Consider the following 14,643-nt stretch of genomic DNA (forward strand, 5'->3'; position numbering starts at 1 on the left):
AACTTTGTTTTGAGCCAAAAATATCCTCCATGCAGGTGATCTCCTCTCACATTAGTCTTGTGTGTGTGTGAGATTGACAGCTGCTGGTGCTGGAAACAGATCAAAGAGAGCATCTTCAACCTGTCAATCAATCTATGTAAGTAAACAGACTAGTCTGTCTGGTTCCCAGAAGCCTTGACTCTCAATGCGAAGTCTGGTGCAGTTTGATGACGGATTGCCATAGTTACACAGCTAAGAAGGGAGGCATAGCATAGAACTGATGAACATAGCCAAGGGCAGCTACTCAAAGACCACTAGGGGAATCGAACATATCCAATAGCAGCTGCAAAGGGGTTAACTCAAGGTTTTAAACAGCTTTTATAGGGCAATGTGGTTTCATTAAGCCTGCAGTTGACATATTCTAAACTCTGATGTGAAAATAAGGACTTTAATTAGTTTTGGATAGAGAACATTTGTGGTCACTGAGGAAGATATATGAAGTTTTAAGTATCTTGATGACAAAACCAATAACACTATGTCTTAATGTCAATAACTAATTAAGCTGAACTGGAAGTTATCTGGCAGCACTATACCAATCTAAGTAAATGCATAATGCCTGCCAGCTGTCAGATAACTTAATTATTTTACTCCATCCAGGGGCATGAACAAGGGAGGGGCAATTGCCTGTTTGTTTCTGATGAGTTATCGTATTGCTTCAAGGAACTTGCATACTCCTTCCATCCCCTGCTGCCTTCTTGCTCACACAAAGATCACCTGAGGTCTCTCCAGTTACAAATGTTTCTGATGCCTTCAGAAGTGTCACAGCACCTGCATATACTAAATGCATGACATCATTTTAATGCAGCACAGTGCATTATACAAAATGTCTCTGTTAATATAACTAAGATATTGGCCTCCTCATAAAATTGAATTCCAGTAAAGGAATCCAGAAAAGCTGAATCAGAAAGTACATCTCTGCTTATTTCTGAATAATAATAATAGCATGCTGCCACATGCTTGAGTCAGACACTAAACCTGGGGAATTTAATATACAAAAGCATGATGTATGAAAAACTAACATTCCTGTGATCAAATATTAGCAATTTAATTTTAGCATGCATTCCATTTTACTGTAGCAGAAATATAATTGTAAGAAAAAACTGTTTAGGTTAAATTCTCAGTCAGAAGGCTGCCTTGAAGACACACATCTGCAAGATGTTTTTAAACCAGACACAGTATGTCCACCACCACCATAACTGTCAAAGGCACTTTAATCATGTCATCAACTGTCACAACAAATGTGGAGTTAACTCGTCTACCACACAATTATTAAATGCATTGTAAGGTATTTTGTGTACAGAAATTATATCCCATGCCATGTTTTGGCATCAGACAGATAAAACCTGACCCTACATGTATATGCATAGATATAAGTTAGCTTTGAATGAATAATGTGCTGTCTGAAACACTGCTGCTTGGTGGAGACAGCAAGGCACAGCCGAATGCTTCTACGAGGGCTGCAGTAGTTTTTTACTGAATATAATTCATTAAAAAAACGCCATCCGTCCTAAAACATACAAAACAGAAACCAAATTGGGAAATTATCATGTATTACTCAAGAACAATTAAACATCTGGTTGCCCTACACCCATTATGGGAGATTTTTTTTTTTTCTTAAAGCCCTGTATTCATGTGCTCTTTACAGGGCCTTTTGCATTTTCTTTTCAGTTCACAAATATATTGATTTGCAAAGCTTCCATGTAACATGTTATTGATTATTAAACCAAGTTTTTAAAAACACGTAATAAGTTGTTTATCTAAAAAGCACACATTACAGTAAGTTTATAACTACTCAGAAAACACAGGAATGTGCATTGACTGTTGAGTTCTATTGAACAGCAGGAATATACACAATTGTTCCCTTTTTATACAATAACAAATGTACATGCAACGCTATTAAAGACATTCTTTTTGCAAGGTCTCATTTTAGAATTTATCTGCATTCATTCAAATTCAGCAGTGACTGGGTGAATCGCCAGGTTTCAAATTACACTGTGTTGCTAAGCAGATGCCAAGCTTGATCTATGAATTCAGTTAAATACAGGTTTAAACATACTTTCATTTTTTATATACATTATACTTGTTGTATAAAGAGAATACTTCAATACCAACATGTGCTGCAGGTTATTCAGCAATCGTCCTTGGTGGAATAACTACAGTACTATATGAACGTTCATGCTGTGTCTTCTTTATATACTATGATGTGATTTAGTATCATACAAATATGCTATAATATGATATTTGCAATATATAACACATTGGTTACCACTGGTGTGATAGAGAGGTCACAATGCACACTTTATCAACTGTTATACAACACTCCAAGTCATTTCAATCAATCAGAGCACAGACAGCCTTTTTTTTTTTTTTTTAACAGCAACAGCACAAGTTTCACCAAAATCATGTAAGTAATCCTCAACTGTACAGTTATACTGCTAAACATGTAATTCTAGCTATGTAGTCCCCATCCCCCGATTAAACTTGCATCACAATTGATAAATGTACCTTTGAGTTCAAACACGGCACATCTTGGTTTCATTACTTACGTTCCATACCCACGGATCTCAAACCCATCTGTCTTTCTAAAATCGGAACCCCTAAGCTTTAATTTCCAAAGTGTTGCAGAAATACAATATTCAAGCAGCATCATCTTGTTAACTTGGTAATTATTACATTTAGTCAGTAAAAACACAAGCCAAACTAACAAGATGCTGCAAACTGATTATTTCACATACAGTAAGTCAGCTCTATATTTTAATACTGCTATTCCAGATTTAGAATGCAAAATAGACACTTACCTCATCAAAGTTACTGTCCTCTTTCTTGAAAGCTTAATAGAAGGAAGAAAATCAGTATTAGCATGTCATTTTTGATTAAAGTAACAGCTACAGTATACTGTTACTATATTGTACAATTAGATAGGATGCACGTATGTTATTATTATTTTATTATTATTTATTTCTTAGCAGACGCCCTTATCCAGGACGACTTACAACTGTTACAAGTTATTACATTATTTTTTACATACAATTACCTATTTATAGAGTTGTGTTTTTACTGGAGCAATCTAGGTAAAGTACCTTGCTCAAGGGTATAGCAGCATTGTCCCCTACCAGGGTTTGAACCCACAACCCTCCGGTCAAGAGTCCAAAGCCCTAACCACTACTCCACACTCCACACAAGTCAAACAGCAATGGTGAACACAGTTGCACAGGATTTTATATGAAACCAAAACAAACTCAGTTTGCCCATGTATAAACCCATGCATTTACAATAAATGCATGGGTTTGCACAATAAGCATTACTGTAAGGCTTGAGCAGTCCCTTTAGACTAGTACAAATGGGTGTACTGAATGTGTACCTAAAGAAGAAAGATTATATTAATAAATATAACTTGCGATTTCCCCTGGCAACAATTTAAATTAAATATTAATTAATACTGAATTAGAGTGGACAATCTATTATAAATACCATACAACTTTTGTGTTTTTGTTTTTTTATCTTCCAAAACAAAAAAAAAGATACAACTTGCCTAGTCCAGTATCATCACTTATATGGCAGGATTACCAAAGAATGCAAACAGTTAAATTAACAGAATTTCCTAACTAACCACATGGCAAAATCTTAGAATGGTTTATTCAGTTCTCATTTAAAATCCATAGTTCTTCCAGGAACCCTAAAGACTGTTCTAGTTCCAAATTATCCCACAAAAGTGGACATGATCTGGGCTGTTATATCTGAAACAGGTTCAAGTTCCAAGGAGGAAAAAAAAGCACATTTTAAATGGCCCAAACAAACCAAATGCTCTGATTGGCAGAAAATGATTTCAGTCCAGTTATGGCCTCAATAGAACTGCACAGATCTAGATGGCAGTAGTTGTCAGCAAAATAATAAATTATTCTACTCTTTCTATATAAAGACAATACACAAAAAGGGAAACAGTTATTAGACAATACATTTAATTACAGTTTTGAAAATCAGGTCCAAAGGCTCCGAAATCTACACCTAGGTCTCTTCTTATCCCCAAAACAATGTGTGTATATATATAATTCTTTATATATATACACACATATATAATAATATATAATTCTATAATTCTTTGTATCCTCTTTTTTTAAGATTTGTTTTTAATACATTTCTTTGTTTTACATAGTAACTTTGTTTTGAGCATATTCTTCGTATTCTTATTCCTAGACCCTTTGGGATTGCCCTTTTAGTGTGTATCGGATGTGCAGAGGACATGTGTAAATACTGGTGCATGTCAGTAGGTTTACAGAAGAGGTCAGTCTCAATTGAACCTTCTTCAAGTTTTACTATGGTATCTAAAAATTCTATTTCTTTCCTTGTCCATCGAAGGTCCACCTTAATATTACTGTGTATCTCATTTGCCATTTTATGAAACTGGAAAAGAGATTATTCTCCATGTGTCCAAACCCCAAAAATATCATCTACAAACCGAATGTATTCTAAAGGTTCTCTTTCTGATTTTCTAAGTAATTGTTCTTCCCATTTCCCCATGTATGTACTGGCAAAATGCATTCCTAATTTAGATCCTATTGCGGTACCATCGTTTTGTTTGTAATTCTTATCAACAAATGTAAAATAACTGTTTTCTAAAACTATGTTGATCATGTTCAGTACCTCTGCTGTAGGTATTGATTTATCTAGTCTATTATCTAGTGCTTTTTGACAAGCTTCTAAAGTTTCTTTACGAGGGACACTTGGGTACAAGGATTTTACATCCATGCAAAATAAAATTGTGATGTTTTCAGTATCTGATAGCTTAGGGTTCCCTTGTTTGTTTTACTCATTATCCTGGTCTTCTATAAAGTAAGCGTATCGCTCATGGCCCTGGCCCATCAAACGGACTTGTGCGACTTAATAATACACATTTAACCTTGTACAAATCATGCATGCCAGTCCTGCAATTAAAAAAAAGTTGCCAATGATCTGCGTTTCCTCCAAGGTCAGATGTATGCTCCCCCCTAACCCCCATTTAACACAAAAGTAAACACTTCAGGAGAGAAGAAAATTGCTACCCAAAGGGCAAGTGCCACAAATCTATACTCATCCCAGCAGGGAACAGTTATTAGTCATTTGTTTTGTGATTGGTCTGTGATAGGAAATAGCATTAATTCTGACAGGAAAAATGCATGGGATCTCTCACATAGTACAGATGAACAGGAATATCCAAGGACTGCAGTTTCTTTGTCTTTTCTAATCATGGCTTTGTTTTTTTAAATGTGGTAGCACTTTGTAATTAGTGTCAGTAATTCAGATGTAACTATGTATGAACAAACACAGGACATCCTGTTGAAATCCTATTGAATCCATATTAACTCAACAGCTAGGGTCACAGGGGGTAAGCAGGAGACCACTTTCTAATATTTCCTTTTTCTGTACTCTGTTTCATTGCAAGCTTGTGTTCGCATAAAACAAAAGAAGTTACCTTAGGACACAGATCAGTGATTCAAAAGAATACACTCTACTACCATCAATATTTCACAGCCGGGTCTCAATGGCACTTTTTTGGGGGTCAGAAAGCATTTCCTTTTCATTGCATTTTAATCACCTACTTTATTTTTTTGCAAAATTTAGGCCTGCCTTAGATGACTATTCACGACACAATGCATGCTTCATTATTTTAAACTTTCAATCAACATTCATTTATCACCAACAGGCACTGATTGTAATGGGTGACCCAAATCATGTGTCATCTAAAAAGGCGGGGGTATCCCTAATAAAAAACTTAGTACATTTTTATTTTGTTTTACCCTCCATTTAAAAAAAAACATTAAAAAAAACAGCATGCAAATTATATAATTCAGGTACCACTGTCTGTCCCATCAAACTGACTGTGAGAAGATTTGCTGCATTTAAAATGTGCAGAATTTCAAATGACCCCAAATTAAATCAAATACAGACAGATACTTTAATCTGTTCTCTGTCCTACAATGCTTGGTTGTGTAACTAAAGGCATGGTTACATTTTAATGATGGCACTGTTAGCCAGCAACACAAAGAAACTGTGGAAAATTAGAGATTTGCTGGCAATGTTAGCACTTCTGGCACAGTATAAGATGATTGCAATTATCTTCAGTACAATCTGTGCTACTTGATGCCTCATAAAAGTCGATATGAGAGACCCAGATACAGATTTTATTTCAATTGGCAAATCAAGGGATAGGTATACAAATATCAATGGTTTCTAGAAGAAAGGAAAATTATAACGCTTTGGAAGTAGATGCCACACTGTATTTACTGTCATTAAAACAGAACTGCAGCTTTTACATCATTTAAGAAATAATGTTGTCCTGTGTCTTGCAGCCACTACACTTTTACATGGAGAAATTATAATTTTGTTCTTATTTGACCTAAGAGTATGGCTTTAAATGAGCAGTGCCACTACTCAGAATCATGCCAAGTCATAACCTTGGCACAGAAGTATATATTTTGTACACGTACACTATTACTGTGTCTAATGACCATACCTGATTCTGAAATCACACGGTTCTGTTGCAGTGTTTGCAAGGTACTATGACGCTCAGGTGTTACACTTGGGTGCAATAGTACAAAAAGCCAGAACAACACTACTTGATCGTAAATGTAGATCGTGTTAGAATTGGTCACGGTCACTTGTTATTTATGAATATAAAATATGTTAAAGACCGATCGCGATTAAACATGTTTTACAAGTCTATTGCCATGTATACCCTGCGGTTAAACAAGTCTGTCTCCGTGTTACTTTTTTAACAGTAATCGGTAAAGTCGATGTAGTGTAACATTCTGTCATGATGTATTTCTATTCCAGACGAGGGAAATATTCATATGTTTTTTGATTCTGTAAATAAAAGTAGCGACTTAAACATAACTGTCCACCCCTACCCAAAAAATGCAATGCTGCCACTCGGCGTCATTACTTTCAGAACATTTACATTTTGCAACATTCTCGTCTTTTTTTTTTTGCTTTATGCAATAAATGGTTAATTAATAGGCTCCTGAAATAATAATAATAATAATAATAATAATAATAATAATAATAATAATAATAATAATAATGGGGTATTGTCGTTTTCCCCATCATTTCACAGGCAGTCAGTCTGTGGCAGTGCTGCGCTTATCTCCACTTTCGTAAGTGACTTTTTCGCCATCAACACATACTTAAAAATAAATAAATAAATAATACACGATACACATCTGAAGTATTTCATATTTGTCTTCATCTAAACCAAAGAACCGGTGATACTTACCAATCCGGCTGAAACTCTCTGACAAAGTTCTTCGCAACTTTTTCATTTTGCCAATTTTTTCGGTGGGTTGCGTGGCTGGCATTAAGTCACACATCTTAATTCCGTTTTTTTTTTGTTTTGTTTTGTTTTTTTTAAATGAGAATTTCAAACTGTATAGATCCCGTAGCAATTACAAATAATAACGTGAAACAAAACGAGCGTTTCTTTGAAACTGGGACGACTTATCTGCTCCGTCCTTGCTGCTGTCAAACACAGGAAATGTATTCTGCAATCAGACCCGTTTTCAAAGATGCGTTTTTTACTTTTTACTTTTTCATGTTTCTCCATTTGCAAGATTCATTTTTCATTTTTTCAAAATAAACCAAAAATCCCTAACAGAATAACGGGTTGGCTACACGAAACTTAACAAGAAGGGCAGGTACCAAATAAATGCTTAATCTTCTGCACACCAGCAGCTCACAATCCCTGTTTCACTGATTTCCTCTGTCTGGATGTCTTTTTTGGAATTCTCTTTGAAGGAAAAAAAAATACACGCTTCGACTGAATATCCCGCCCATGTAGCTCACTGACTGGTTACCTAGAGTAAATAGAAATTACGAATGGGTACTGAAACCGTCATTCAAAAGTAACGACCAAGTGCAAGCTCAGTCATCATTTACATGAGCTAGATGCTTAGCGATGTAAAGTCTCCCAAAGCGACAAACGAAAAAATGGGATCTTTAGCATGGTGGGTTCTGACAGACTGCATTTGTATTAGTTTTTTTCTTTGTTCGTTGACCTTGTATTTGAACGGCAGTCAATTATCTTTTAAACAAGTGAAGCTAATTACAGATAATTAAATGTTGCCTTCACTTACAATTATAGTTATTGAAATGTATAGTAGAGTGTATATTTAATTTTAAAGAGACATTCACGGATTTTGAACATGTTCACCAAGTCAGTCATTTGAATTCCGTTTTCCCAATGAACACGGCACAGTTTACACTGGCGCTCTTAAAGGTGCAGCAACAAGACAACGAGGGCTATATCTTATTAGCTGAAATTTTGTTACATAAATCCGTAATCAAGCTTAAATAGTGACTTGGCAGCTTATTTCACTGAGGATCCACCCTAAAATATAACTCCGTGAAAGTGAAATGGAAATCTTGTTGTTAAACAAATTGATGTAGGAAAGGCATTGCTTCCAGACATTGAATACATTTTTTAGTCATGCCATATTATCACATATGAACACAGGTTGTTGCATGACTTGAAGTGATGTTTACCAATACAAGGATTAACAATTTAAAATGTTTCACCTTTCTTCTTCTCCCAGGACTTTTTACCTTCCTTGTTTTAAATTGTGTTGCTTTCTTTTCTCATTATAAGCTATCTGCATATCCTTGAGTCGCTGGATACCAGTTTACAACAGACATCCAGCATGCAGATAAATATCTATCATTGGGTGCATTATTTGTAAAACTGACTAGATGGCTTTGTACATTTTTTAAAAAGTGCTTTTAAATACAAATGATACTATTGTATATTGTAAGTAATTTGCCACTGTTTTAAATGGGATGCCAGCAAGCCTATTTTTGATATATTCTTGATTTAATATATCAAACAAATCCTAATCCTTTCAGAAACGTTGTAGAGCCTTACCCTGCACTTGTGTCGGGTTACTTCATCCCTTCAAGTAGCATTCAGGTTTCAAAGAAAGGAAGGAGAACATGGCATGCCCTAACAGCTATCACTTGACGTTTACCTGAGCACAGACATATTTTTCAAAGGAGTTTTCTCCTCAAGACTTAATCTTTCAGATGTGCACCAGGCTCTCGAGATATGACAGTAATCTACCAATCATAGTTCAACAGGAATCCGCTCAATTCAGCCCCTTGGTTATCATTCTACTCACCAGTGCAGTGGTGGGTGGGCAACCATTGCCCTCAGGGGGTAGGGCATATGCAGGCCAACAAACCCTTGAATATGGCCCATAAGCTTTTTCATTAAAACATTTTGCAAGTGCAATTGGCAGCCAGTCATCACTGCAAGGATATGGTTTAAAGCAACTTAAATACACAACACTCTACTCTAAATACCGTTTAATGTATCAATTGTCAAGTCATTTATTTCAATTCAGAGTTTCATTTACAAATGGTCCTGTCAAGACAGTTGCTGTCATACGCAAACACAGGTAGAGTGCATTACAGTAATACATAAATATGGAATTATCATGAACAATATAACAATAATTAGATGCATTGCAATTGTCTTGTATAAGTTGTATATGTTTGGTTCGGAAACTCGTGTGCATTATTGGTCACCCACTGTAAAAAACAAAAACAAAAGAAACCTTTGGGCACAGCTCTAACAGCCCAGAAGTTATAATATTATTATTATTATTATTATTATTATTATTATTATTATTATTATTATTATTATTATTCTGATTATAATGATATTCTGATTTCCAGTACGTTTCTCCCTACTGGTTGAGTGGTGTTAGAATATTTTTTCTCTCCATTTTAAGTTGCCAAAACCATAAAAAAGGAAGCCTCTCTGAAAGGTATAAAGAATCTGGTTTGGGCTTAGATATTATCTGCTAAACTTAGTAACATACTTGTGTTGAGTGGAGAATGTCCTCCTTTAGACATATTGTATTTAGTTTTCAACTGAGAATAGACTGAGACTGTTTGTTTGTTTGTTTGTTTGTTTTCTCATCATTTAAGGCCAAAGAACTGGTAAAAAAAGTGAGTTATTTGGCTGGTTCGTGTTCTTTGGAATCTCTCAATAATTATGCTAAATAATGATAACATTTCATATTTCTCCATATGTACTGTATGTAGGTACATACACACTTGCAGATCCAAACCTACAGATATGGCCAAATGTTTTGCATCACCCAGAATTTTAGTATTGAGACAGAATAAAAAAATAAAAAAACTATTAACATAATTTAGATCTTTTATTCAACATAATATAATCAAAGAAACTACAAAATTACATTGCAAAAGCTGTAATAGTAGTAATCTACCAGAAGCTGTAATAGTAGTACAGAGGTTCATTTTCATGAAGTATATGGAAAACTACAAAGCGGTATGCAATTCAATATGTTAAGGTAACATTATTCAGCAGGTTTCATTTGAATTTATGAAGTAAAATTAGTTAATCCTACAGGGTGATGCAAAACTTTTGGCTGTTGCTGAATACAGTGGTCTCTGGAAATAGGATTGTGCCTACAGGATATCAAGCAACTTGAAGTCTTCTCTCAATCTTATAAGGGGTTCCTTATCTTGGAAAGGCAGATCCTACGTGCACTTTTTGACGATGGGTTTGTTTCACACAACAGGGGTGCTGGTGGCCCAGAATGTTGAGGTTCAGTCTCCAGGCCACTGGGATCAAAGGTTCACATTGTGCATAATGCAAGATCCCAGAAATACTCTAGACAAAGGTTACACGTTCCTTTTATTTACAGTTGCTAGGTGCATTTGTGGCTGTTCTTTCCCAAGCTGTCTGCAGCCTATAGATACCAATCAGCACTATATGTATGGATGTTAGTGAATGTGTGTGTTTTTGTGAGGCAGCTATTTGCTGCTAAAAGTTGGGTCTCTGAAAATGAACTAACACGTTTCCCGCAGCACACAGTATTAAAAGCATTGCACTGATTAAACTGGGTTGTGCTGATCCATGAGACATGTGGACATCTTTACCTCCATGTAATATGGTACATAATAAGCATTATAAAGGGACATTCTTTGCCTGTACTAGCTCATATTTTAATAGAATGAATTAATTAGCAGTTCAAGAGATCCTTGGAATCCAGCAAACATGTCCTGAAAGGTCTCTCTCTCTATCCTTTTATCTTTGTGTGGGCTTGTTTCCATAGAAACTGTATACAAGTTAAAGTAATGGGTAAGTTAAGCGGAATATTTTCTATCAACATTATTTCTTGCAAAACCATGAGAAATCAGTTTTTTTTTTTAACCTGTTTATTTTTGCTCACACAATTAAGAGCATATAAGACTTTTTTCATTAATACTGTAAATTTACAATATACTTGTATAGGTTACTTTTACACAATTGTTCTTGATTATTAACTATAACTGTACACAGACAAAGCTCATTGATATCCTTCCTAATACCAATCAAGTTCATGTTTCCTTTAAAATACAATATATATTTGTAAGGTAAAGTAGAAATATTTCTCATACAAAATGATGAGCTTTTATTGAGGTTAAAGAGAATTTAAACAAATGAATTGAGATTCTTTATTTCTTGATCCAGTTACTAGTGTTTTTGTTTCGAACATTTCCTTCCTGAATATTTCACTGTTTATTATCCTGGAGCACAATGTGGTTTCTTTGTTTCTGGACATGTTTTAAATTTAAATGGTAGGATATGCCTAGTATACTGAACAAGACACCTTTCTCATTATAACCCCCTATATATAACCTTATGACGCAAGGTTAAAAACACCTTCCTGCTAATTTAAATCTCATACAATTTGACTTCCATTTAGCAAAAAGCTGAGTCTTAAGGGTGGGGTTGCGCATTGTTTAGGGCATACACTATTCCAGCTCAATATTGAGACCAAGTATTAAGTACACTACTCTAGTTCTGGTTTGGGCGATTTTTCTTTAAGCCGTTTTATTTGTCTCAAAGCACTAATTATATTTATTGCATTTATATAGTGCTTTTTATACAACAGTATTGCAAAGCACTGTACAGTACATAGCAGAAAAAAGAACACACCACAATACATTTGTATCGCATGTCACACATACAACTGCCAGTCAGACCTTTTTAATAACAGTATACACAATACAAAAGCAACAATTTTAAAGTTACATTAAAACCCACTAAGAAAGCCATTTTATACAAGTGTGTTTTTTAATAACAAACACTACTTTTAGCATTAACCCTTTGATATCTGAGACGCGTCTTCTTCCCGCTAACACAATCATGTGACTGGACCTTGAAAAAGGTATGTATACAATATTTGTTACATTGCCTCTTCACTTACTGAACTTAATCAACAGATGTTATCAAGGTACTGAACCCTGCAGGTGCCTAACCAGTAGGGGTCACAGAAGCACACTGTAGTGAACTGTCCCGACGATTTTCCTCCCTTACCCTGCAGCAGGTCAGTGTGGGCCCCCAGCCAAGATCAGCATCTTGTCACAAACAGGATTCAATACACACTTGCATCACTTACCCTGCCCTCCAATCAGCAGTGCTTTTACCCCATATTTGATATTGTTTATAATGAGATTCTTACCTATTGCAAAGAATAATAAGCTAGACTGTGTGATGGGTTATAATGATTATAAAATTATAGTGTCTCAGGGAAACTCACCTTTTTTTTTTGAGTCCACTAGAGGGACCCTTGATGCTGCCATGTAGTATGAGCTGAGGAGGTCACTTTGACACCATGTACATGTGTAAGGTTTGTTATCGTATGTTTTCATGAAAAAAAAAAAAAATCATGGGGAGGAGCTAGGCCACCTGCTGTAATGTTTAGGACATAACGTTAGTAACAAATAGAACATATAAAGAGAGAGGCTCCGTCCTTACGATGGCCCTATGCATATAAAGGGGGGTTCCGTCGATGAGGAGACCCCACATACGAAGAGGGGTCACCATCTCCAAGATGACCCGACATACGAAGAAGCTCACGAACCAGAAAGAAAACACATTGATTAGTAATATTAACACGTAAAAGCGGTTCCGGCTCTTCAATGGCCCAACATATGCAGTAGGGGGGTTCTGTCGTTGAGGAGACCCGACAAAGAGGAGGAGGGCCATCGTATTTGAGGTGACCCGACATACAAAGAGGCACGCGAACCGGAAAGAAAACAAAGTTAGTAGATATTAGAACACATAGAGCAGGGTGTTCCGCCTCTTCAAAAGCCCAACATTATAGAAGGGGGATTCCGTCGCTGAGGAGACCTGACAAACAGGAGAGGGGTCATTGTCTTTGAGGAGACCCGACAAACAAGAGGGGTTCCACCGCTTGGGGACCCTCACATAAATAGAGGCATCAGTACCTGAAAGAGAAGAAGACAAGGAATTATGCATGCTAAAGGAGGGGTTTGGCTGGGAGTCCCCTCTGACTCACGGAGAACCCTCCTCTATGAGGTAAATGAAGCGACACTTAACAAAGGGTTGGAGAAAGTGGAATCACTAACCCCCCAGAGGAGACTGATGCAAAGACAGTTGAGATTCTAGAGGAGGAGGGAGGAGGAAACGAAAAAACGCAGGACAACTACGTGTAGGTGGCTATGCATTAAATAGTAGATTTAATTGATGGAAGAAGAGAATAGGGCGCATGGGGCCTAGCTCCACCCCCCAAACCACACACAATAGGTTATAATTTTTAAAAAATTGCTAAAATGTGCCTATTTTATTTCAATGATCGTAACGAATACACACATACAAGGTATGTATTGTAGTCTTGCTGTGAGTTCTAATCTTTATAAAAGGAGTGTTTTGAATGGATAGATGAATCCCTTATTTTATTTCATCAGATATGATTTTGGATGCATAGTTATCATGGAGCATGACTGATAAAAAGGACCTAAGGGACTGCCTCGGCACTCACCTCTGCCCTGACATGCACCCAGTCTGGCTGGCCCAGCTCAGAAAGGGTATAGCTATGGCCAAACATTTTGCATCACGTGGATTTTTGGATTATGACATTTAAAAAAAAAAAAAAATATATATATATATATATATATATATATATATATATATATATATATATATATGAACATCATTTAGATATTTTATTTTTTTATTCATGTAATCAAAGAAACTACAAAATGATATCAAAAAAGTCTACCAGAAGCCATTATAGTAATACAATATTTCATGTTAGATTTCGAAATGTCACATTTTTCAATTGTTGTCTGCTTTTCATTAGCTATATGGAAAACTACAAAGCGGTATGTAATTTTAATATGTTAACGTAACATTATTCAGCAGGTTTCATTCTACTTGTATGAAGCACAATTAGTTAATTCTATACGGTGATGCAAAGCTTTTGGCCAAAGCTGCAGTTTGTGCATGAATGAGGATGTGAAGCGCATACAGCCGAGAGGCACAGCAGGCTGGGAAATTTCAAACTGAAACCCTGCACAATCAAACCCAGCTTTCAAATGTTTAAAACCAGATAAGTTACATCCTTCAATCACTGCTCTCAAGTGCAGTCTTACAAATTGTATCAATGTAAAATATAATACAGATTTTGCAACAAGATTCTTCAAAAGAAAAGCATATGTAAAACTGTTTTCTCCCAATAAAACAATTATTAAAAGCTAAAATTAGAAGCCATATTAAATGAATCTCTGTTCAGTACTGTCTGCACCCTATGTTCC

At 35.8% G+C, this 14,643-nt stretch overlaps 1 protein-coding gene across 1 annotated transcript in view; it reads right to left on the bottom strand.

Annotated features, from left to right (window-relative positions):
- The window catches only part of LOC117435835 (cyclin-dependent kinase 14), a 198,424-nt gene extending 190,431 nt beyond the window's left edge, over window positions 1–7,993 (bottom strand). Inside the window, exons 1-2 of the mRNA XM_034059293.3 lie at window positions 7,289–7,993; window positions 2,838–2,869 (exon numbers count right to left, since the gene is read on the bottom strand). Coding sequence (XP_033915184.1) covers window positions 2,838–2,869; window positions 7,289–7,382 — 126 coding nt within the window. The 5' untranslated portion in view covers window positions 7,383–7,993. The remainder of the gene's footprint in view (window positions 1–2,837; window positions 2,870–7,288) is intronic.
- Between the last annotated feature and the right edge of the window lie 6,650 nt (window positions 7,994–14,643).

The sequence above is a fragment of the Acipenser ruthenus genome, chromosome 3 (genome assembly GCF_902713425.1).
Source record: "Acipenser ruthenus chromosome 3, fAciRut3.2 maternal haplotype, whole genome shotgun sequence".
Lineage (NCBI taxonomy): Eukaryota > Metazoa > Chordata > Actinopteri > Acipenseriformes > Acipenseridae > Acipenser > Acipenser ruthenus.